The sequence below is a fragment of the Rhamphochromis longiceps genome, linkage group LG9 (genome assembly GCF_057381845.1).
Source record: "Rhamphochromis longiceps isolate RC_006_pf linkage group LG9, R_longiceps_female_GT1.1, whole genome shotgun sequence".
NCBI classification, from domain to species: domain Eukaryota; kingdom Metazoa; phylum Chordata; class Actinopteri; order Cichliformes; family Cichlidae; genus Rhamphochromis; species Rhamphochromis longiceps.
Window position 1 is genome coordinate 22854058 of NC_140565.1, and position 26563 is coordinate 22880620.

The following is a 26563-nucleotide window of genomic DNA, read 5'->3' on the forward strand; positions in this document are numbered from 1 at the left end:
AGACATTAAAAATGTGCACTTTGTTGCAAAAGCAGATTCAGTTATTAGTCATTAGGGTGATATCTGGCTCCCAAGCAGCATCTCTGTATCAAGCAAGCTTAATTTAGTGATATGTAATTGAGCAACTAATAATATGAATAGGAAGTTGATAAGATAAGGCTGCAGTCATGTTGTTAAGGAAATTACATTTGCTTTAACAATATAAACTCAACTATCTGTCTAAATAATCACATCTAAGGTGTTCAGTGACCTGGTGGCTCTTATCAGGGCATCTGGCTCAGTAAAACATGGAGCCCCTCATCCATAAATCCTAATTTAGACAAACAGGTTTTTCTGGTCAACAGCATTACTGTGATCTTCAGAAGGCTTAGGGTTTAGTTTGGATTTCATTTCACCAAAAAACTTTTGTCAAGTTTAGGAAAATATGAGAGGTAGTAATTTCTTATATATGTATAAACATCATATGTTTGAATCATACTTACTCTGTGCCGGTGATGATGTAGCCAAAGTGTCTGTCCTTCCCTCTGCTGGAAAACTCCTTCACTCCCACGTGGACCAGCTGGGTTTTGACTTTCATGTCCTTCTTCTGTGGCTCCTCCAGCTGCTTCCTTCCTTCTGGGCCTTGAATCCTCTGCATCCACTTGTCAATGTCAGAATCGACCTGAACGTCAGGGTCCTCTGCCCCACCGGTCAGCCGCAAAGTGGACCCTTCCTTCGCAGGTGCTGTCATGGTCTTCTCCTCCCAGCGGTGGGGGACGGGAACTTGGTCTTGCGTTGTGCGGCTATGCACGTTCTCCAGTCCTACCATTTTCTGGAGCGGGGCTGGTTGCCCACTGTTGACCTCTGGAGCGTTACCAAAGGGCTCCATGTTGAGGTAGTCCAGCAGCTTGGAGAAGAAGGCGGTATGCTGTTGTGAATCAAGAATGAATTCTCTTTAGAATAGTGGAGACATTTTCCTTTTAGGTCTACCTACACATTACTTTTGTCTCCTTACAAAAGAGAATTAATCAAGAGAAAGTCTGTTATCAGCAACTGAAAAGATATGAATTTGTTCTGCATTCACCAGCGTTTCTCAGTGTAACTGCCAGTCCAAGGTCTAATAACATCTTTTTATTTTACCAATTTTAAAGGCTGCTTAGTAGATTTACTCATTTACCATTGTTAAACAAGAGTTTTGTGACATTGTGCAAAATAATTCTGATTTCAAAACGTTCCATCCAGCGAAAACGCTGGGGTCAGACAACAATCAAGGAATTTTCTACGTTTCTGCAGCTGCAAATTTGCTTTCAAGTTCTAATAATGCCAAAGTAAATGGTAGTCTGCACAACTTTCAAATCATCCCCGTTTTAAAAGTGTTCAAAAGAAAATAAAATGCAAGTTTGGACATGTCTCACTCCCTGAGAAACCAATTTGTTGGTTGGGCAGATTAATTTTACATTCACCTTGTCAACGGGCTCTTTGTCTGCGCCGTCTATTTTCTGGCCTGGAAACAAACACAATATATGTGAGCAGATTGTGTGAAAACTGAAGTACTCTTTTGTATTTAGCAAGGAAAAACAGTTATGACTCAAAATGAAAGACTCAAAAATACCTCTGGCAGCACTTTGAACAGAAATTACATAAACAAAGCCTTACTAAAGCATCTTCAGCTTACAATGTCTTATTCTGTCTTACATTTATATGCTCATCACTACCATGAATGCTGCAAGCTTTTATTCTCTCTTTCACCAGTAGACATACGGACCTTGCTGTTTCATTCTCAGTGTGTTTTTCTGGTTTAGATCCTGCTCTTTATCTGATTTCAGGTCCTGGTCCTGATTCAAATGCATTGCTGCCTGGGGCTCCCTGTTACCCTCCATGTTCCCCCTGGAGTCAGTGGCTCCTGGTCCTGGCTGAGCTTCAAGCGCAGGGCGCTCCACATCCACCTCCCGCAGAGCTCCTGTGATGACTTCAGCCAGCTGGTCCAAATCTTTGCCCATCAAAGCATCCATGTTGATGCTGTGCCTCCCCAGTTGGTTTACCAGATTCTGGATGAATCGCTCTGGACAGGAAAAGAAGGGTTGCTAGAGCATTTATAAATGCATTAAAAAAAGCACCAAAATGCTAAATTTTCCTGAAAATGTAGAGGAGAAAAAAGCAACTATAATTGATCGTACCATCCATGGCCCTAAGAGGCTGTTTTGCGGTGAGTCGGTTCGAGTCAGCCTTGAATAGCAGTTGGTCTAGATTAGGCTTTTGGGCTTTGGAGCCAAAAGCAACCCGAGTCTGTGGCTCTGTGTGGTCGTTTAAAGCTGGTCGCACGTAGCTGAGGTAGTGGAGCTTTCCTTTGGGCCACATCGCCTCGCCACCTGGACTGCCCTGCTGAGTGCCTGGTGCCCCGGAAAGAAGCCGTTCCATATGGCTGGAAAGCAGCGTGCTCTTTCCTGGGTTCTGGTTGGAGTAAGCTTTACTGAGCTTGGGATGCCTGCCCTCTCCACTCTGTGTAACGACTTTGGTGACTGGAGGCTGGCCGGCTCCTTTCTGAAGACTATAGATTGTGGTCTCCTTCCAGCCCTGCTTGGGCTTTGGCTGGCTGGGCTCTGAACGGTCATCGGATTTGATGTCTTCTTTCTACACACAACACAATATACTCAGTATACCACATTTAGACAATTGTCAATATGTCACACATTTTCACCAAGCTAGCCTATAATGGATCGGCCTGTTAGTAAGTTGTAACTATGACAGAGTGAAGAAAACTAACCTCTAAGTAATATCATCCACCAGATCCACCCTGGTCCATCTAAGAGTAGGCTTAGGCTTAGGAGTAGGGTTTGGGTGCTATTAACATTGCACCCAAACCCTACATGCAAGCAACAATGAATGGATATGTACTATTGGGTCTATAATTGGTTAGGCAAAGACACTATTTTTGTAGTTTTGCCTCTGTTCCTCGCTGTGAAACTGCTTCTCAACTGAATTTTTAGCGCCTAAAATTGTGGGACTGTGTGTAAAAATAGCTGTCATTCCTTAACATTCCTTCATCCATTTTGTGCAAAAAGTTTTGTTCAAAAAACAAAAAACTTAAAGTCTACCTCCTGAGCCACAGCCACCCCATAGTGGAAGGGAAAATAATTAACGCCTTATGTGAAGGTGCCTCTTTGTCAGCTGTGTCAAATACCTAAAAGCATCCTTGTGCTGAGAGGCGCTAACAGGGTAAATTATCCAGAATTATTTATTGTACAAGCTGAAAAAGTTTTTCAAACTGAAAAACTTTAAGGAGACAAAACTGGATAGCCTGCAGCTAGGGTTGCCAACTCCCTGAAAAATAAATAAGGGACACCTCGTGGCTAGGGTTGCCAACTCCCTGAAAAATAAACAAGGGACACCTCGTGGCCAGGGCCGGGCGACCCAGTTGTCTTCACCCTTCCCAGTGTGGTGAATTTTCTAGCTCTTTTTTTGTGTGTGAAATTATTTTTTTAACCCTTTGACTTGAATTTGATTTAAGTAGATGTGTATTCTTTGTGATATGAACACATGTGAAACAAATGATCATTTAGCCATTTATTTTTAGCTCAAAATGACAACATTAACACAGTAAAACAGGTCTCCTTCTTAAACAGAAGCCTGTCATGCTTAACTTTTGAGAATATAAGTAAATCTTTCTTTAAAAGAACTCTGTCCTGCTTAACATAAAATAATAGAAAACAATAGAAAGAAAAACATTCTTGTAACAGTGCACATTTAGTGCATTTAGTACAATCGGCTTCAGTTGAAATATTATTTCAGCTTTTCTAATGCTAATCAGCTGCTCCTGTTTGTAAACCCGCTTGTTCCCATGATTACGCATCTTAACTCATCATCATTATTCATCTATGTATTACTTTTATGTATTAGTCATCTATTTGTTGTAATCATCTATCCTTACAGATGTTTATTACACAAAATAAGTTATATTATCACACTTCTGGCCACATAGCGCTGATATTCACTGCACATGCCCATATTAACTTTTTCCAGCCAGGTGTTTTCCTTTTCCCATTCTTCCCTTTGTCTGAGGGGAACAAACATTGCTGCTCTAATGCTGGGCTTACACTGTGCGGTTTTAGGCCCATTTTGAGCCGATTTTTGAGTGATCGGACCGATTTTGGCCTTCATCGTGCATCGTGTAGTATACGTGGGGTAACGAGAAGTGATTAACACCTCACGACCAGCTCCCGATCATCAATCGCTCGTGAGGTTCTCACCACAGCCGCTCACACTGCTCGCGCGCAAACACGTAAACGTTGGTGTAAAAGACGGAGCAGCACGGCAGTGCAGCGTGTGATCTGGACACAAGCGATGGAGGCACAACTTGTAGAACTTTGGAAAGCTCATCCGAGCCTTTTCGATGTGGCATCACAAAATTATCACGACCACAACAACCGTGAAAATAGTTGGATTTACATTGCTGCTCAATCACAGCTGCCTGATCAATGTTTTTCATTAGCAATTTAGCAAAGTTGATGGTGGTGGTGTGTCTGTGTGAGTGAGAGACAGAGAGAGCGAGCGACAGATTTTCTGTTATAACCTTCATGTTATGGAGGCACAGTGTGAGCACTCAGGTCGCATCAGAGCATCGGGCGGTATAGTGTGAGAGTACATCGTGACATACGAACTTCTAACCCCTGCGAGTCAATCGTGCAGTTTGAGCAGGAGCTGAATAACGTGACTGAAAAAATCGCACAGTGTTTGCCCAGCTTTAGGTGTACTGTCGTCCGAGACTTGCACCGCAGTGTCGGCGTTTGTTTCCCTGTTGGCCATGCTTCTTGTTGTGGTCATCTGTTGTCTTCCGGTATTTTCTCCGTAAGCGACCTTTCCTCGACCAATGAGATGAGCGGTAATCTGAATTGTCATAAGTGTGCTGTCAGCTCATTGGTCACAAAGCAGGAGAGGGGCTGGGAATTATGTTTTCAAACAAAGCGTTAATTCCATTAAAAGTTATAGACTACTTTTGATTCTCACTATATTACGGGACAAAGTGCGTCCCTTATTAGCTCAATACGGGACGTGTACTTTTGTTTCGAAATACGGGACGATTCCGTATTTTAAGGGACGGTTGGCAACCCTACCTGCAGCAGACAAACTATAACTTCCAAATGTCGGCTGTAGGGTTATATATTTCTCGAAGTTAAGCTAAAGCTAAGACCATGTAGCTTTTTAAGGTTAAAGATGGATAATAACAAGCTTTAAGCAATATTTCTGTAGGGCTGTATGTAATTAGAAAAGTGTCTTTTTAATGCTAGTTATGTGTTAGCTTAACTAGCATTATCTTCGTACTAGCTAACCTACACACTGGGAGTTAAAATAGTGCTTAGACATAAAGAATTATAAATCTTTTCATCTTGCTAAAAGTATTATTAGCTTTAGCCCTTAATGTATGGAGTATGATGATTTGAAGCCATGTCACTATGCTATCACTGTTAGCATGCTTAAATACAAGCTTGTGAAACTGCTAGCATGGCTGTAGAGTTTGTTGCGACATATCAGTCATATGATAAGTATAACCTAGTATTTTTTTCTTTGTGACAACATTGAAATGGGTTGTACTGGGTCAGCATTGTTGTGACAGGCTTCAGTATAAAAAGAGAAGCAACCTTAGCTCGACGAGACGGAACAGGATATGAATGTGGAATCCAGATCAAAGACAACTGCTCTTGGAAATTGCATTATGGAAATCATAGATGAGATAGTGTCACTCAAAGAGTAATTTCATGCATTTCCACAGCACACAACAAACTTTAAAAAATATAACCCCTCTATCTGAGAGGTAGCAGCAATGCCTTATCTAAAGAGAGAGAGAAAACTGAGTCATCTGATTTAAAAGTTCGTCATATGAGTATATATTTGACACATGATGAATAATGTATTTACATTAAAATGATACAAAGATGTTTAGAGGCATTTTAACCATTTGGTATTGTAGCTGTTATTAATATTGGCACCAAAATGTGTGATTGTGCTCTAAGAGAGGAAGAAAAATAATTCCTCTCGTGTGAATCATAAGAGCCCACACTTCAATTCAGCATACAGTATATCCATTCCACTGAACAGCATCATTATCCATGTTGCTTTTGCACTAATACTAGCCATCTCCCTTGCCATTTTCCGTCCTTCAAATGTATATAGAGAAAATGTCAGTCTTTCCAACCCCGCCGTACTGAGAGGTTATAATGGCATTAGCACAGCAAGATGGGGGCTGCTCTGCCATTCATGCTAACCATGTTTGCCTTTTTCCATCACACCACACAACAAAGGAGCTCATTTCATCAATAAGGAAGGTCCTGAACTCTTCAACTTTGCATTATGGCTGCACTGACACAGCAGCAGGAAGCAGCTCGGCTATGAAGGATGCGGAGCACATTTCACACAAAGCCCGGGTTCCACCCGAAATATAAGGACTGAATAATGTAAAGAGGTGATGGAAGATCTTTGTATAAAAAGGCTCCCAGCTCAGTGGGAGAGGAAGCGAAGACAGAAAGCAAGAAACAAAGGCAAAGTAAAGACAAGAGGGCGACCCCAGCAGAAGGAGAATACTGACACTTTGTCAAAAGAAGTGGGAAGAGGCCCTTCTATAATTTAGCCAAGAATATGTGACGCTTTATGTTTACTTGGACGATATGGATTCCTAAATCCTAACCTTAATGTTGCACCTACTTTTACATGAGCCATTAAAGCATATTTCAGTTTAGTATGTCCCTGCCATAAAGTTGAAGGACTAGATTGAAACACATTAAATGGCAGACAACCTGACCTTTAGTCCTGACACTACTTCCTTCTTCATCATTTTTCAATCATTTAGATCCAGTTGCTTCTTAAATGCCTTTCCCACCATACGTTATCAACCTGTCATGTAAGGTTCTGCAAAATGTTACAATTAACTTTAACATTATCCTACCACAAGCCTTTTTTCAGCCCTTCTGCTTTTTTGGGTCATTTTTATGTGTTTGTTACTGTTCATTTCACTTAGATGCCCAGCGGCTCCTACACATTTACTCAGTGCTGGATTCTCACTTGAATATTGGCCACCTCATGTTGGACTCCAGGTTGTCCATCTATTTCAGCCCGAGGCAGGAAGCCCAGTCCCGTCAGGTACTTATGAAGGTTTCTAGTCAACTCATCTTGTCCAGGCCTCAGTTTCCTGTCTCTGGAGCTGCTGTAGGTGGTCAGGAGGCTTGGAGGGGTGGCTTGATGGTGGAGGGGGATGTTTTTCAATTTGGAGAGCTCTCTGGAGATGACCTGCTGAGTGATGTCATCCTGCCATGTCAAACCTGTAGAAAAAAAAAGAAAAACAAAAAAGAAGTAATATTAAAATATGATAGTTTTATTATATTGTTGCTTACACTGTTCTGCTGTTCAGCACGGAGAACTATTCAACTGTACAAGACTTCAGAGAAAGTGTTATACTGTAGTTCTCTCAGCATTGCAGAGTAAACATTATGGTACAAAACAGCAAGGATAAAGGATGAAAGAACAGAGGAAGTCCAAAATTATGACAAGCTAAACTGAAGACATGACTACACGTGCACACATGTAGGGACACATGTCTGCACATACATGTACGGACACGCACACACACATATGCGCGCACAGCACAGCCCATCAACAAGCACGGGGAGAATGTCACACAGTGGCCTGACGCCGTGCCAACATCCTTGCTAATTGCCAACACATAGTTGGGATGCAGAACTCCTGGGCAGGGGCAAAGCACAGTGGTGCCAAGACCAGATGGAGCTACCCAAGCAAAAAAGATACCCAAAACATGGCCCCGTTCCCAATGAGCCAAGAGACACAGGATTCCACTGGCGGAGAGCGACGAAACACCAACCATATTATATTTTAAAAACAAGAACACACAGACGACATGGCGATTGCAGAGTAAGAGTGTTTTACAATGAGAATCAATTAATTGCTGCCACACAGCTAACTTTTTTTTTACCAGACTCTAAAGAGGTTTCTACCTAAAGAATCCAATGCTGCTCTTGGGTTTAATAAGGAAACAGACTGTGAAGTAGAAATCTGTGAAGGAATGAGCGTTTCAACACTGCAGAATGTCTTCATTAGCCGGGTTTCTCACCCATACACGCTGGATATTCTCATAGATATTCATAAGCACCAGATGAGGATCTGAGCAATGCAGAGTAGCTACAGATGCCTCTAGTCATTCTTGGCAGCAGTGAATGGAGCACAAAGCAGCGTATGTTGTCACTGTTCTGGAACGCAGCTCAGCCATCCATCCGTACAACAATGACAGTTAACTACCCGTGGCTTACGCAGTGTGGTGTATACTTGCTATATATTACAGTGGTGATCATCATTTATGCCATCATCAGCGGGCAATGGGAGGATCGGGCCTGGCTTCAGCCCTAAAGGATCCATATGGCACCTGCAGTTTACTGTAGCCGGTTAAATAGGTTCAAGTGGTAAATGCGCAATGGCGCCGCAACAGGATGAGGCCGGCTTCATCGACTGTGACACCTCTATCCCCTCTGTCTCCTGGGTAATGCGTTCATTTCCATACATACCAATGTTTTGTCTGCGTGCGATGGGCCCCACTTGAGGAAAAAAGTATGCCGGCACAAATTACAGAATCAAAATGAGCCATTTTATAAAAGAAAAAAAGTCAGGGAGAAAAGTGGTGGGGCCTTTACGGTTGGGCTCCTCTCAATCAACCTCTCCGCTGATTATCCTGGCACTGAGGAGCTAAATGTCATGCAAATTCATCTGTAAGTCCAGAGAAAGAGCAGGTTCCATCATCAAGTGCTGCCGCTTTTCGCCTGTTAAGGATAGCATCCCGTCTCAGGCAAATGCCTCAGTTAATTAACGCCTTGCCATTAGTGCAACAGCTTTCAAACAAGCAAGATATTTCTGTTGGCCTCCTGTCTGTTTTCTGTGTGACAGAGGGAGAGGGAGTGTGTGGGGGGCTCCTAAATATTCAAAGCCTATTAGATGGGATCCTGTCTACATGACTTGTTGTTTCATGTGGTGTTTTTTCTTTTTTTGAAATGCAGATTTTTCCCTTTCCTTCACTTCTTTGCACTAACTGATTTAAAGGCATTCATGGAAAAGAGCTTGAATTACTTAGCAGCAAGTTCTGTTTAATTAGTCGAAATGTGAAATGTGTCAATCTGAATTTGACAAGTGCATTAAATCAATGTAGGCTCTGTTATATGAATGCACATGCTGTATGAGTGCCATTTGTAACATACTGCTGCATTTGCTGTGGGGTTCATGTTAGTACTCAGAACTCAGTACTCTCACACCTCAATAAATAAAATTTAATGAAAGCGTAAAAGCTCCAGCCCCACCTAGATTTAGCTATTCTCGTCCCAGTTAAATGCTAATATATGTTTATATGGTGCATAGAACATCTACAGTACAAGAGTGCAAAGACGTGTAGTTAAACTGGAGCAAATAATTTGCTCTGAGTCAAAGCCTGCAGCAGAAAGTAGCCAGAGTCACACTGAATGATTGAGTAGATCCCCCGTGTTTTCCTTATAACAACTCCAGTTTTCATGCAGCACATTAGCCTGTAAGTGTATCTTTTCTCCCCGCTGCTATCTAGCTAGGCTGTGAAGGAACAGACAGAGTGGAACATGGTGAACAACAACAGCAGTTTTAGTTGCTTGTTTGTCAAGGAAAGCAGGTTTGCGCAGGATCCGAAGCAGGACCACGAGTAACCTGTTGTTTCCGTACCGCTGGAGGGACACGATGTCAGTTTATGGTCACTGAGTCTCCCTGACCGATGATTCCTGTCAATAGAACTAATGCAACTGTCACAGTGCATCATCTTATTTGACTTGTCTGTATGAGACTATGTGCTGCTCTACAGAGGGTCACGAAATCAATCAACTTTAGGTTACTGCAGTTTGATATGCTCCATCAACTTTATGTTACCAGTCTTGCATTCTGACATAATTCTTTCTGATGTTTAACTTGTGGCGCTCGAAAGCATAAAAACTGATCTGGACCTAGTATGAACTGTACTCACCTTCTAGGAGCACAACTGCTTGCTAAGTCCCTCCTCCTCCATAGCTACGGTTGCTATGTCTGTAAATGAATGAGGTAAACGTAGAGCTACACTCGCTCTAGCCAGGGCTAGTAGCTCGCTATCGACACTGAGCTTCTAGCATCTTCAGGAATTTCGGTAGACTCAGGCAGAGATTGTTTAAAAGACCCAGGTATGAGTTGCAGTCAAAATTTTTGTAACAGCACCTTTAATAACAAAGCAAAACCTTCTCCGCCCTTCAAGGTCCTGTGCTCCTTGGAGAACTCCTCCTTTGTTCTTTAGCTAGCTCCTTGGTCCAGTTTTGGCCTCACTTGCACATGTGCGCGTATTCATAATACCATGGCCTACAAACTTGTATCAACTTTTATGTTAAACTAACCCATGTTTTATGCCACGGATTATCGTAGGTGATGATAGCTGGGCCTTGGGACAGAAAGCAAACAGAAGTCATGAAGAATGAGCATCAGGTAAGGAGCACAACCAGGAGATTGCTTGTTGTTTTTCCCAGATTAAATGGATTCCCCCACCATTACACTGGCAATGTGGACATCTCAAAACATCTGAGTACAAACGACCTGAACTTCGACGCATTTGTGCGCCCGCTCACAGCATAGTTAAAAGGCATGAGTTTTTCTGGCCACAGCAACACAGTCATCACCCACCATCTGCTCTACTGCCCAGATTTGGCTCTCTACAACGTCTTCCTCCTTTCCAAAATATAACTGAAATTTCAGCATTGGAGGAGATGTGGATTACAAAAGCAGTATATGTGGCGAGGGCAGAAGCACTGTGAGCAGTGTAGCGGTTAATGGGGAAATTATGGTCCAGTGATGGTAGCGCGTGGGCAGATAGATGGGCAGTTTTGGACTGCCTATCTGTCTGCAGTGGTTGAAAACTCCTCTCTGTAGACTCTCCGCAGACAAATACCTTTGTAAACGACAGGACACATCTGCAGTGGCATAAATCAGGCATCAAAAGCAGACGACCACAAAAGAGATAGTGGTCAAATTTATGGGTTGAGTTCTAGAAGTTGTCCGATGCACCTAATTTTGCTAATTTATTTCTCTTAACTTCTCCTGGGAGAACTCTCTCTGTGACCTTACCTTCAGTTCATCTGCTTTGTTAGCCACTCCCATCACCCGGTGAAACAGAGACCAGAGGAGAGGACAGAATATAACATGACACAAAAAACACAGGAGAACCCACTGCCCTCCACAAAGTAGGGAAAGCACTGCTGTGATTGGAAAATTGCTGTTCCAGTGAGGGCTTTAGAGAACGGTCAATTAAATACTTCATCATTTGAATATATTGAACATCAAATTCAAATCGCTGCAGTAACTGAATTAGCTCCTGTGTGTATAGTCACACAATCCAAGGCTACAGCAGCACACATATTTAGCAGAGCCGTAATGATCCCAAAGCTGTTTGACAGCAGTCTAGCTATATGAAATGTGTAGGAAGACTGCAGCTGTGCACGGTGAATACTAACTAAGCTTTAGATGACGTGTAATATAAAAGTCATTTGCAGCTGGATGACAGCGTCTTGCATTCAAGAGGTATTGTGGTGAAAATTTAATACCAGACAATGTGCTCTGCCAATGGGGGCACATCCAGACAACCCAAGCCCTTTTGTACAAGGGTCAGTTTCTATTGATCTGAATGACATTGGTGTTGTGCATTGAGCAGAGATTGTGTGATTTCTACCTGCAAGATAAAGAGGATTGTAAATCGATTCCATTGATGTTTTTTTTCCTCCCCTTCATCTCTTCAATTTGGGTTACAGTACAATGGTCTCTATAACCCCGTCTAGCCTCAAAAAGGGTCCCCGATGTCTCAAAGATGACACTTCAATAGCTGTTGAGCTGATAAGAATAACGTGCCACCGAGCATTAACAGTGCATTGTGGACTCATCCGAAGATAATGCTTCGTGTCTGTGGATGTAATTCTACGAGACAGAATGGGCGAGCATGTTTCAAAGTGATGATGTCATGTTTGTGGTGTCGGGAGTCTTAAAATACAAGGTCACCGAAGAAGTCTCATAATGAAAACCATCTGAAGAGTTAAACACCTCTTAAAACAGAGCAGAAAAAAAAAAACCATTTACACACCGGATCTCTTCTCATCCACCTCGCTCTCATTTGTTTATTTCTAAGCAGTAATTAGAATAAATGTGTGGTCTCGCCTAGCTTAATATTCATCACTCCATTTTCTCCCTCTTTTTTTTCTTTCTTTTTTTGATTTTCTCTGGCCGGCTGCTTACTCTTAATGATTTTCAACACTGGTTTACGCCTGTTAAAAGATATTAAGCTCAGAGTGGCCTGCAAAGCCAATTACGCTTGGAGGGCTGAGCGGCCGGTCACGGTCTGTGTTAAAGGTGTCTACTGCCCCCTGGTGGGTCATAGCTGCAGTTACAAACATGTATTTTCTTGGTACCTATTCATTTTAACGAGTTTATAATGAACGTTCCTGTCTATGCTGAATTGTAGACATGTTTCCTCTTTTTGCATGTTCATCTGACCTGCTGTGCACACGCTCAGGCATTTAATTGGATGTAATTAATTAGGAACGTACTGCCTGAACATGTTGTGTCTACATTTATACTTATAATGAGTACCAAATTACATATTTGCTTCCAGGAAACATGCTATTAAATTATTAAATCACAGGCCCATGAAATGAAATACTATCGTTTGCTTCATATTTTCCATTGTACACAGAATTTAAGCTATTTTTTCCCCTCTGATTCATGCTTCCTAATTAGCGCTGGCATTCACACTGTATCAGCAAGAGAAGACTTTGTTCCCCACAACTAGTATAAGACATGAATATCAATTTTCCCACATTAGATGCACTGATTATACAAAATCCAAAGGAATGGTGGCATGTCTCCATGTTAGGAAACAAGAAACAGATATTTGCAATTCCTACTGATTTCCATCTAAATTAGATGCACATATAGTTAGTTCTTATGTAATATATCTCTGAAGATGTATAGCCATGAAAAAAATATATATATAAAAAAAATCACTGCCAGCTGCCAGTGAGTGAGCAGTACACACTGTCTGAAGTGATTACACTGCACACCTCACAGCCTTTCATCCACAAAATTAGCTTTAAATGTCTGAGCGGCATACGTGCTGGTCTGATTGGCTGCCAGAGTTAGGCGATGGGGGCACAACAATAGCCTGATATGAGTCAAATGACCTGTTCTAGCTCTCTGGTGGTACGCTGCGCCTAGCCAAAGAGACAGCTTGGCTTATTTGGCTTGCGTTGCACCATGGCAGTTGACAGGCATTTGCTGCGACTGATGCCGAAGAGACAAAAAGAAAGTTGGACAAAGATGGACAGGCTGTTTGTACCTCTGTGAGCCAGTTTCTGGAGGAGGATCCTGAGACGTTGCAGAGCAGACGAAGAAATATCATACGTGTGCAGGTCTGCACCAGCCAGTTCTTGGCACCTTCCAAACACTCCATCTACAGAGGAAAATGGTGAAAACAGGTTCATGAGTGTTTTTTCTTTTTACAGCTTAAAGTGAGAAACAAACGCACACACACAATTTTACAGCCCCTTTTTTGTGGCTTTGATGATGTAAAGGTGAAATGTTATATTTATGTGAGGCACCTGCCGTGCCTCATACCTCTGATTTCCTGTTTTTGGGGAGCTAATAGCTGACATTTTTTCCTCCGACAGCACCACGATAAGCCGGCGTTCATGGCAGGAAGGACTTTATCGGGAACCCCAGTAATCTCCCTATCAGCAGGCCTCCTGCCTCACTCAATACAAGTTGCTAGGCAACCCACGCTACAGAGCCCCTATCAGCCCCATAATTCAATGGATGGTGTAGACCTCTGAAAGATGCCGAGGCTCTGGGGGTCAGGAGGGAGTGTGTAGATGCAAGGCCTAGAATATAAATGACCCGTGTTGTCACCTTCTCTCAGCTTGGAAGATAAATCCATGCGTCTTGTTTGCTAAACTCACTAAATGAAAGTCTAAGAAGATCTCTGGAGATGAATCCTGCAGTTTCAATCTGAGCTACTTCCTCCACGAGCGTGCACTCATATGTGTGCAATCATCTATGCTGCCACGTGAGAGTATGTGTAAGGGATGCCGCTGTGATTAGCTGTGATTTAATGATGTGAATCAGCACTTGGCCATGCACCACAGCTTCCCATTAATTAGCCCCAAGATGTCGGACAATGACAGCAAACATCAATGCTATGAGTGATATTTAATGACACATCGGGAAACAAAGAATACGCAAAAACTGATGTCCACTACATACTGCAACTTTCTGCCTAGGGTTCTGAAAACAGACAAGTGCAAATCAAACGATTTATGATATATTTTTCAATCACAGACAGTAGTCAGAAGTTTCCTTAGCTTTTTCTTTTTCCAGGGTGGAATAATTGTACATTTAATGACTTTAGAAACAAGAACTGGGTGCACAAATTTGAATTTATTTTGGATTTCCTGTAACCTACACTGGGACACATATGGTCAGACGAGACAAAGATTGAGCTACTGTACGCAGGAAACAGAAGAAATCACAAGAAATCATTAAAAGCCGAAATGACCATGATCAGTGGATGTCTCTCTGCATTAAGAGTGAAACATCTCTTTTGGAGATCAAGCTTAATGTTAATTCAGGTAAATAAGTTATGCTCAGGGGCAATCATTTGATACCGTTCTACACGTCCAATTAGCAATCCAGTCTTATATGAGGCTCAATATTTTGAGCTGTATGGGCCTGTCTGAAGTTACTGCATAACTGCAAGCCACTTTACAACCCACCTCCAGTCTATAACCTCCTTTTCACTTCTTTTCATGCCTTCTCTGGCTTAATCAGATGTTTAGTATTCTGTGTCGGTTCTCCCGACTCCGTCTTTCTCCATATACAAGTGGATAGTGATTGGGTGTGTCCTACAGCACAGCCATACCACCAAATATAAATGGCTGCAAATGGAAACAGCAGTTTTCTTTTGGCTACAGTGATTCTGCGTGAAAGATAATAATGTGATGTCTAACGATGCTCTAAATTGAATTCTTAGTTTTAACGAGATGCGGGTGTGTCCCTCTCCAGCTTCCCCCCCCTCTTCCCTGTGAATCATTAAATGACAGCTCTGTACAGGAATAAGCCTGTGGGAGGAGGTGAATTAGCATAGACAGCACGGTGCAACGCTCCGGAGTTATTTCGCGAACTCCAACGGCGCAGAGGAAAACTTCCCACCTACAGACTCAGATCATCACAGACGTGTGTGCATCACAGAACGTCAACTGTCTCCTTCCTCTTTGCCAACATTCCCTCTTCTTTTTTTTTTCCGGGTGTCGCAGTTGATACGATCCCAAAATAAGAGTGTTTTGTGATATATTTTTATAAGTTATTACACTATCAGTGACTATTATGTAAGAAATAAAGGGAGGCTGGTGACATAACAAGTGACGGAAAACTGTTCAATGTTTGATGCTCTGCATCCTTCACTGGTTTCCATAGTGATGGCACATGTTACTTCCTTCTCTGTTGTCAGGGACATTCCCGATGGCAACCAGATATGAAAACACACACACACACACTGTGATTTAGTGCATTAAATATAGAAGTCAGGTGTTTAACAACAAAGAAATCCTTGTTTGGCAAATATAACAGTTGACTGGTCTATCGAGGTGGTGCCGAGCCATTCAGAGCCACATGCACAATGAATCACAAAGCATTATCCTGTCACTTTAGTGAGTATATTTACAATATTGAGGAGATCAAAACAAGCAGGAATGGTTATTGTAGCTGACAGCTTGGAGGAAAACACATTTTTCTTTCCTTCTATTTTTTTGACAGATAAAAACAACATTTTAATTCCAGGCCTGGAGGTTCCCAGCATGTGTTTGGTATGCAGAGGGTTGACACGTGGGAATCAGTCAAACGGCAAAATAATTTTCCTAAAATATGTCACTATGAGTGGAACAGATCTATGAATGTCCGAACCGTCCAGCTGAAGTCTATTTGCAGTGATTTTCTAATCATCTCCTGCGAGGCTTAAGGGAGCATTAAGCTGACGATACATCAGTATGTGCTGTCTTGCAGTGGCAAGACTGCAGCGCAATTAAAGCTCAATCAAGTCCAATCCATAATACATAAAGTAGGTCACAGAATCAATCAATTGATCAGCCCTCAAATGCACCATCCCATAAATCAGTGATGTTCAAGAGAAGCTGTGACTGGATAAGCAGCACGTTGGCAGGAATAAAGAAGATTTTCAGCTGAAAAAGGTAAAGCGCTCTAAATCCAGGCACGTCTCTCCTCTCGCTGTGACAGACAGAGAGACGCCCGGCTGCTGCTAAAGCTATTTAAACTGTGAAAGGTAATGCTCTTGGATAACATGAGGAAACACTAAAGCTGACAGTCAGCAAAGCATTTCCAAAAGACTGTACATTCAGAAGATGAGGCAGACGGACCCAGGAGACAAATTAAGATTTATTGGAACAGGTGTATTAGCGCCGCAACTCATGTTATGAAAATAAATAGACTCAGATCAACGCACCGAGTCCGGCCAGATGTAGTCTGCAAATAAGGAACAATGTATGGGAACAAAAGCTAAAGTGATCAGGATATGATTAATGAAGTGTTTACAGGTTATTCTGGGCTTCCTGTGTGGCAGTTGTGGCTTTGAAATGATAATTATATTTATGCATGCTCTGTAATGCACATGGAAATACAGAAATGAATAAAGATAAATCAGACTTTCAGATCAAAACATACCGCCTGTTGAATATGGCTGTGGGGCATAAATCATCTCTATTATTACATTTTTCCTTCCCCTGAAGAGCTCGCGTCTTTTGTTAAACCCGCTGTAGCATCTTTTGATACTTACAGTTACTTTACTCGGCACTTCATACATGATTATTCCTGGATTTGCCTCCTGAGCTCTGGCGCTCTTTCTCTGTCCTTGCAGATTTTTTTTTGTATTGTTTTGATATGATGGATTTTGTAGTGGTTACTTAAGGTGTTTATGCTGCAGTTGCACTTGTTGCTGATCAATAGAAGCATCACCTAAATAGCTTAAATCTGAAATAAAGTCTGGATGTTTCAGACAATATTGGCCCGAGTGGAGGAAAGATAACCGCCAATCGATACCACACTGTTGGTTAAGTGTTTAATAGTGTGCCCCGAGGGAAACATGTAGCACTTATCCGCTGTACTTTAGCCTAGCTTGTGATAGCAGTAAGCCACAGACTTTGGAGAGCTGCATCAAATTAAAATGCATTTCCCGGGTAATCACATATGCTTTTAGAACAACGTCTAGAAAAGCATTCCCTGAAGACGAGGGTAAAGATTTGAAGCATTGCATTAAAAATGAGACATGACGGCAGGAAGTCAGATGGTATGTGTAAGGATATTAAATGATCTACCTAATCTACAGTTCATGAAGCATCTTTATTCAAAATCAAAATCAAAAAAGACGGGAAGATTAGCTAGTGAGCATGCTGATACCTGTCGCAGTCTTTTATTATATCATATTTTTACAAACAATTAAAAAAAAATTAAAGTCTCATCACATATTAGCTCATTCTCGCTAGCTACAGTTAATAAAATCTGCAAGGAAGCAGTTAATTGTGATTTTAGCTGACAAATTAATGTTAAATTATAAAATATTGTCATGCTAAAGCTCAGTGTGATCAAAGAAAGCGTAGCTGAAACGTTTAGACAATCATTTGCACCAGTGGTTTAGGTTTGGCTTAAAAGGGGGTGAATATGTTGCTATGGATGCGGTAAATTTTGGGTCTTATGTTCGTGATGAATAGAGATTGATTAGTAAAGAGCTGTTTTCATGCTTTTGAGTGCAAAAATAAGAATGTGTTTTCATAAGCACTGAAAACGATAGTCACATATAAAATGATGCAACCCTTCCCTGCCCTCAGCCACCCTGCATGGCAACAAGCCGGGTGAAGAACGGTTGGCCCAGCCCAGAATAAACCAGGTTACTCCTTCGGGGACCTGAGGAAGAGTTGATGTGGCAGACCTAGTTACTCCCACACATCATGTGTCTGTGCAGTAGATGCTGCTCATCAGGAGTCCAATGGAGAATGACAGAGCAAGACTGAGTGTGCCGATGAGGCAACTAAATAATCTTTCATTACTTGCATATTAGGTACAACATTAATCTAACATTAGTCTTTTTTGCCTGTATATATTTTCCTACAGTGAACAAGCACAGCGCAGTAATTGCATTTCGGTTGGAGACGGATTCTGTGAGCACGGCAAAATAAATAAATAAAAGCTAAAATGAAAATACGACTAGAGGCCAATCTTGCATGGGGATCACACCGGCTACATGCTGACGCTCTAGCCTGTGAGTACCCAGTTTATTACTAAACTGTTACGTGATAAGATGAGTACTCGGTACCCGTGGGCTGAATTTGGTCTTCATTTTGAACTCACACGCCTGGTAAATTTTGCGTATCCGGTCACAAATCTGTCCACTTCCATACAAACAAACACACGAACACCTGCCAAAGTACTCAAAAACATATTTAGATGTTCCTGCCTCGAGGTGCCTCAAGGATCATATTCTGCCATGATGACGCTCTCACACACAGACTCACAAGCTGTGCTGCGGCTGATGCAAACAGACAAATCTCCAAAGAAATGATCATCCACATTACATTCTTCATGAGTCTTCATGTTCTTATGTATCCACACTAAGACACTCTTGTCTACCTCGGGGTATTTTATTGTGAAGGTGTCAGCAGTTTTTTTTCTATTTTTCTTCCTTTTAGCAAAGCAGGCCGTGTAATTAAAGGTTTTTTTTTAATATATTATTTTCTGTACTCTCTGCTTTTTCCCCATTTCCTCTGAAACTGGGTTAATATGGAAATCAAGGAGGAGGTCTCCCAATTTGTGCTAACTTCCAAAGTCTACCCACTCCCTCTCAATAGAAGATAATCCCAATCCTTTAAAACACACACACACACACACACACACACACACACACACACACACACACACACACACACACACACACACACACACACACACACACACACACACACACACACATCTCAGAACAGTGTTTCAGTATTTCTAGAAATAACTTTATCTAGTTTTTTTTTTTCACTTCAGTGCAGAGTCAACACAATCAGCCAACTAGTATTTCCAACCCTTTAAAGATTTCGGGTATTCATGGCCTCGAAGATTGAAGCAGTAGTAGCCATCAGTTTAACATTGTATTAAATAAAGTCATGTTTTGTTTTGTTTTTTATGGAAGCCATGTTAGCGTAGATGGGACTGATGACGAGAGCAGGAAGTCAAAAACAGGAGCACCCTAGAGAAACTGGTGGTGGATTTTCAAAATAAAAGATCTTTTGCAGATTCTGCTTTTAAGCAGTGTGGAGTTCTGCGAGGGTCATTGCCGGAGGCATGAGATCACAGACACCCACCCAATTATGTGGCATTTTAGGTGTAGTTTTGTGCTAAAGTAAGCTAACTATAGATGCTAGTTGTTGCTTGATATTTATAGTGCAGGCATGAGTGGCATCAATGGTCTCATCTTTGTAAAATGTTGAACAAATCTGTAATGATACGTCTCTGTTCTCCAGGTATGTGGTTACTGCAGCCACAATTATTAATTTTGAACCCTTGTAGTGTTGCCACAGAGTGCAAAAACCAGTTGATTAATTGATTAGTTAGCTGACAGAAAAGTAAAGCAAAAACAATTAGGATGCATTTTATCTGTTACTTGGATAAAACCAGCCACTGGATGACTCACTGGGCTGGAAAATGTCTCAGTAATCAATAATGACAACAGCAATTAGTCGCAGGCCCAATAAAGTGTCCTGACCTGTGTATCAAAGCATTAAAAGTCATTCTTTACTTAAACAAGAGGTGTTATGTCACAGCATGATGTCCATTTTTGAGGGCCAGCTGTGGATATGGAGGTAGGGTGTTCTAGCTCCTCGAGCCAGCATGTCAAAGTATTCTTGGGCCAGACATTGAAACCGGTATTGTCCCTGATGCATAGTCAAAGTTAGATTAAAAGCACTTAATACTAGAAAAAAGAGCTTGCATGAATGTATGTGTGAATTGGTGAATTAGACTTGTAGTAAGAAAGCAGTTTGAGTACTCAAACAGAGTAGAAAAAACTACCAGTCCATTTATTACCGCGATAAAAGACCACATATTGTGACTTTACAGTACTAGTGGTTTATTGTCATTAATCAGATTGTTTACTGTCAATATGCAATAGTTCCCATGTACAGTATCACTCTTATAGGACGTTGTTCACAGGCAAAAAAAATCAGCTTCGTTACAAGTAAACTGTAAATTCAGTTGTTTTCCATGCTAAATTATTTGGTATCATTTTGTTCTTGGTAGCTTCAAGTGTGAAGGAGTTTTGGCATCAGTTTCAAATCAGTGTTCCTTCAACAGTATGCAAAACTATGCAGGAAGGTTTTTTCAAAATGTAATCAGATCATGCACGAGTTATCTATGATGCACGCTGGCTTCGTAATCATGTTTACAAAAATCTGAGGACATACACAAAGTTCAAAATCGAATGTTAACTCGGGTCATTCTCATCCTCTTCCTCTTATTAGCATATTAATAGTCAGTTTGATACTTTGTGTTCTGTTAGCTGTAGTTCATGTTTTGCATATAATTCTGCTGCCTGAGAAAGTGCTCGTCTTCCTCTCGTTGCCTTCATCTTGTTTGTGATACAGATTTCAGGATGAGTCTGCAGAAAGTAATTGAAAGGTGCAGACAAACAAACAGGCTCAAAGCACAGGCATTTAATCATTATGCCTGCAAGGACAAAAACAAACACGTGGACATGAAACCGCTCCATACACGTTTGACCCTTCCCTGACTTCCTGCTGCTGCTGTGTTGAATACATTAACCTTTCCCGACGACTTTCCGCGGAGACGATCCTCAATATCGACACGCTATCAATCCCCTTGAAAATTACAGCCCGCTGCGTGAGCCGCCTGAATGCCTCACAGTGAAAAGCTATGACATTTCCCCTCTGTTCATCCGGTGATGCATTGTCATGGCAACCACTGAGACAGATAGGTCCGTGCTCCATGGCGAGAAGGTTTGCAGATGAGGTCGAGATCATGTGTGGTTTGGAGAAACCTCGGAATCGAAAGGGGGGAAAGCAAGACGCCGGCATCAATCATTAGATGAATGAGATCAGAGAGCTTCTGTGTGTTTATATTGTGTGGTATTATTGTTGCAGCCTGACTCACATTCAATTTTGAAGCTTTTCTTAAGTATGACTCATGCTGTATGTCTAAACTAAGAAGAATGCTGTGAGCGGCACCTTCAGTCTCCATCTATCTATATATAAATCTGTGAGCGATTAAAAATAGCTTAAGGCTTTATCTGCAGGTTCGGAGATGTTGAGACTTTAACTCCACTTTGGTGAACCTCACATTTACAAAATTTAAAACACAAGCACTTACAGCAATGACTCCAAAATTTCACTTGGTGCACAACTCCAGTTTCATGATCAGCACCAACATTAAAACAGCTGACAGGTGGACCCAATAGCATTTTGTTCCCATGCGACGTTTCGCTTGAATATCTTGGATGTGGACATTCACGTCAATGTTATGCTGACAGATACCAGTAACTTAAACATTGCATTGCAAGCAGATAAATTGACATTTTACCACAGTAAAGAGTGTAAGGCATTGACCCGGCATCCCAATGCGATCGCCATACGAGGATTTGCTGGCACAAGTTTGACTCATGGAGGCTCCACTCCATCAGGATTTTCATGACCCAAGGGATTCACGGCCAGTGTCAGTGTGTCCAACACCCCGGGCCACCCCCAAGAGAGCAAGCGTCCATGTCTACAGGCCAATTCTGTTTTGGTTTATGAAGGAAACTACAGTGTTGGATTTTATTGTTGCAGCTAATTGGTGTAGATACAGTACCGTCGTACTGAGAGCTTTATAGTTAGCAGACTGCATTTCCTATAATATTGTGTACCACAGACAACCAGCTAATATTATAAGAAACCAGGGGTCTGAATTCCTTCCTCCTCCTCTGAAACAGAGTCCAATTTGCAACACAGACACGCACAATACTGTACTAGCTTCATATGGAGCATGCTTGCCTAGAGAAAGCTGCTTTTAATAAGGAAAGCCGAAACACATCAGAATACCAGAGTATTATTTTTGTTCGTGATTCAGTTATGATCAAGTGACCAGACCTTTGTTTTCTGGTACTCATTCCCTGTAAAGAAAAAATTAGGCGTAAAGAGAAATCATGGAGGAAAAGCTGTGATATAAAAGTCAAAATAATTTCTCACACACAGTTTAAAACAAAGTTTAGTGAGCTATGACTATTTGTTGACCTTTTGTATATCGAATCTCCCACAACCAACCTAAAGTGACATTACCAAAAACCAATAAAAAGATAAATATCCAGCCGATTATTGAGGTGTCTGTTCTGTCTGCAACCACGCCTCCCTCCCACAATTTGTTTGATTAGATGTGAGAAACCCAAATGAGCATTTTTTTAAAGACCTTTTTTAATGATTGGTTTCAGAGCTTTATGGTCATTTTTAATGATAATTACAGTCTCAGTCATATAGGCCTATAGACTGGTTGGCAACCCTCTGGCAACCTCCAGTCATTAGGGATGAAATGTCTATTTCCTCACTGAATGCCGGGTTAAATTGGTCGCAAAGTGGATGCTGCATCAAAACCCTCTTTGTGATTGCGTTCCACACTTTGCATGGAAGATGCCAACTTGTCTGCAAACATTTGCCAACTGCTCACTAAGAGAGCATTTGCCTTTAAAGTAAAGTTACCCGTATTGCTTTTTTGCTTGAACCAACATGTTTCAAAAGGTGCAACCTTTACTTTGACGGCCTCTGATTCCAGTTTGTATTGCTTTCTTCACAGTTTTACTAACCAGTTTGCAAGCACTCTTGACAAGTGAGCATCTTCCATGCAAACTGCACGTCACCACAGCAAGTCTCCACCAACCACTTCCCAACATGTTGGGTAATACACAACTTTCCTTAGCAGTTGGTAGTCTCCAGCGAGTCTTTATGCCTGTGTGACTGGACTAAGGACTTCATTTTGGATAAACTTGATAAAACTTTTCAAGTGTCCTGTATATGATAAAAAGAGGTATGTGTACATGAAGGTGGACTTACCGTTGACGCAGAACTCATAGGGTGTACAGAGCTCATCTTCAAACAGGCAACCTGGAGGTCAGAGAAGGTGAAACAAAGAGGAGACAAGAAATGAAAGCAGCTCAAGTCGTTAAAGTGTTTGTCTTTGCTGCGGAGAAAATGCAATGCCAAATTAGCTACATTTTCTAAATATGTGGCAGAGCTATAAAACTGCAGCTTAGGACTACATTAACTCTAGCCCTAGGCTTTGCCGCTAATGGCAGAGCCATCAATCATCAATTAGTGTGACTTCCCCTATCCTGTCTCTGACACTGACACCCCAAATCCATGGGCAGCGCTTCCATTTATGAATGTTGCATGAATATTAATGAGCTTTAATGCTTGGACTAAGAATGGGTGTTCCAGACTAATAAATGAACAGATGGCAGAAGCATTATGAGTAGCTGTTCCCTGTGTTCATATCTCTCTCATGTGGGAGTTGCGGCGAACAGAGGACTGATTGTTCTGCTCGCCGATCTGCACAGGTGATCCTCTACATTTACACATTTCCAGGAAAAGGCTGAGGCGTGAAAAAAAACAAAAAAAAAACAAAATAAAAAAAAGTGTAATTTTCTGTCTTGTACGGAGGAGGTGTTCGCACATTCAGGATCAAAATTAACTACACCGAGCACAAGATTTAGGCTAGTTCATTGAGCTCATGATACACCACTTCATGGCATTTGCACACACGGAGAGTCTGCAAACAACTAGGCTGAGCCTCAGTCCTGTTTCTCCAACTCTTTTATCTTTGTTTTTCCCCTCCCTCCGCTCATCATGGAGAGTGACAGAATTGGATGCACCCTCTTGGCCCGGTGGCCTCGATGGACAGCAACGAGCAGCTTGTGACCGTGAATGAAGAACAGGCTGAGTAGGAGGAGAGGTGTCTGTCAGACCTCTTTAATAACGAGAAGAGATAGTTGCGGGATGTCGGATAATCAATTGGCACAGAAAGGGCAGATAATAAGGACAGGTGTGGAAGAGAGAGGAACTTTTCAGGCTTTACTTATCCAAAGTTTGTTCAAGTTTCTTCTCTCCCAGTTGGACGTGCAGGTCATTATTCTGGTGCATTATTAAAGGCTAATCTGCGTGGGAACTGGAACTTACAGGCACAGTGCGCAGCCATTTTGTTTAGGAGTCGAGGGCACATTTTATGAAATTACTCTTTTGCAAGGTAATGGCTTCAATGTGTCAGCAAAATTGCTATTTAACGATGTAGAGTGGGGCATCAACACAGAGCTGTAAGGTCGCTCAGCTCTCTGGAACAAAACTAAATGGCAGAATGTCCCAAACTGAAGAAAAGGAACTTACTGCTCTAAAACCAAGACCATGAATTGCTTTTCCAACTCATTGTACCTGAATATTATTCTGCATCATAACGAGTATATACCTCATTTTAATGGACACATTATAGGCTAAAGGATGCCTGTATATGCACCAATATATTTTTGGAAGAGTCATTTTCAGTTATATTTGCAATTTACAAATAACTAAAACCACAACTCTAATGCTCATGGTTTAAAACCTGGGTTTCTGTCTTATATCAGAAGGTTTGCGGCAGAAAATAAACAGATGATAAACTTTCTGTGTGCTCCCTGACGGATCTGACGGATAAAAAGCCAAATATTTCCACATTTGGTGGAGTTGGTGGAGACCAAAAACAGAGTGACAAGTAGAGTGAATCATCCAGACTAGAGGCCTGAAACAAAAATCCATATGAATGTTAATGGTAAACTTCATACAGTTTTATCAATTTTAATATGGCAGGGTTGTACTTGTACTTGTACAGAAATGCAAGTGAACACTGGGTCTAATCATATCCAGGCTAACACTTTCCAATCATTGCTTACTATCAACACAGATACATTTAAAGAGGCTAACAAAAATCTAAAAAAGCCCCAAACAGTTACACTTTTGCTCAAGTTACTCTTTATCGTGCAGGCGGTCAATACTCATCGGATTACAAATGTTGTCCTTTGCAAACATATTCTTCACATTCATGCTTTATTATATATGAAACGTTTATGGAGATTTGGTTATCATGTACAAAGAAAAACTCAACAAATGCCCGTCGAGCAGAATTAGGCAGATACTTGCTCAAAATTAACATTCAAAGGAGCTCCATCCCCCCAAGACACCCTCAATCCCTCAAGAGCCACTTATGCCAGCTGGTGTTGAGACTGTGTCCACACAAACACGCCCCAACAAGTCTCACAACAGCACTGCTTACCAAACACAAGTCAGAGTGAACCAAATCATCACACAATGCGAAGAAATCTATCAGAAAGACTGGAGAGAATGGACTAAAAGCCAAAACAAATTAGAGAGATTATGAAATGGCAGAAAATCCGTTGACTGTCAGAGGCAGAAATCAGAAACATTCTAACCAGGCATAAGGTCAGTGACCATAAACCGGCAATGGAAGATACAAACAGAAACAAAACTGTGACAGGTGAGGTTGAAACAGAGATGCATTTCCTCTTAAGATGTAAATTACTCAGTGACGTGAGGACCACTTACTTCAACCAATTCAGATCTGTATTTCAGTGAGCTAAACAACATGACAAAATTAGAAGCAGTCCAAGGAGAAGGACACGGGGCCTATCTGGCTGCCCAGCATATATCAAAATGACACAACCTGAGTGAGGACCAGGACTGACGTACACCTGCACGTGTTGTACTGTACAGCTGTTTGTTGAACTGAGTAGAAATTAAATGAACCGATACTGATACTGTTTTTTCTGTTGATATCTTTTGATATATTTCAAAACTTTATGTATACTGTGAGTGAATGAATATTGAATGTTGTCATGTTCCTTTTCTTAACGGTGCTATCACTTGGTTTAGCTACATCTGTCGCTATGGCTGTCTTCCCACTGCTATGTCCACTGTGTTAGCCATCAACAGTTTGTCCAGCTCTATCCTCTATGGAAGTGCCACAGCATCTGGGCTCGGTCATTCTCAACCAACCAATGGGGCGTGGCCTATTTTGACCTTGGGATCTCCAGGCCATACCCAGCACGGATGTTCAATTTCCAGTACCATGTATGCCCTCCCTGCTAGCGTGTTGCACCCTGCTAATATGTGCTGGATCGTGTCAGTAGCCTGCACCTGTTGTATCACCATATTAACCTCTAGCTCTCTTCCACAGGGTGTCTTTTATGTTGTTATTCTCCCCTCACCCCCATCCAGTCTGGGCAGATGACTGAGCCAGGCTCTGCTGGTGGTTTCTTCCTTAAAAGCTTAAAATTTAGTTTTTCTTTCCCACTGTCGCCGAGTGCTTGCTGGAGAAGCATGGGCCATTACCACTCTCGACTGAGTCATTTGACTTTCTGATGATGAACATTAATTAGAGTTCAATT

General features: G+C 41.6%; 1 protein-coding gene across 1 annotated transcript in view; it reads right to left on the reverse strand.

The window, feature by feature from the left end:
* Positions 1–26563, reverse strand: part of ptprn2 (protein tyrosine phosphatase receptor type N2) — a 165360-nt gene that overhangs the window by 115934 nt on the left and 22863 nt on the right. Inside the window, exons 2-8 of the mRNA XM_085418892.1 lie at positions 23187–23237; positions 13388–13501; positions 7033–7289; positions 2157–2610; positions 1745–2041; positions 1443–1483; positions 483–907 (exon numbers count right to left, since the gene is read on the reverse strand). Coding sequence (XP_085275018.1) covers positions 483–907; positions 1443–1483; positions 1745–2041; positions 2157–2610; positions 7033–7289; positions 13388–13501; positions 23187–23237 — 1639 coding nt within the window. The remainder of the gene's footprint in view (positions 1–482; positions 908–1442; positions 1484–1744; positions 2042–2156; positions 2611–7032; positions 7290–13387; positions 13502–23186; positions 23238–26563) is intronic.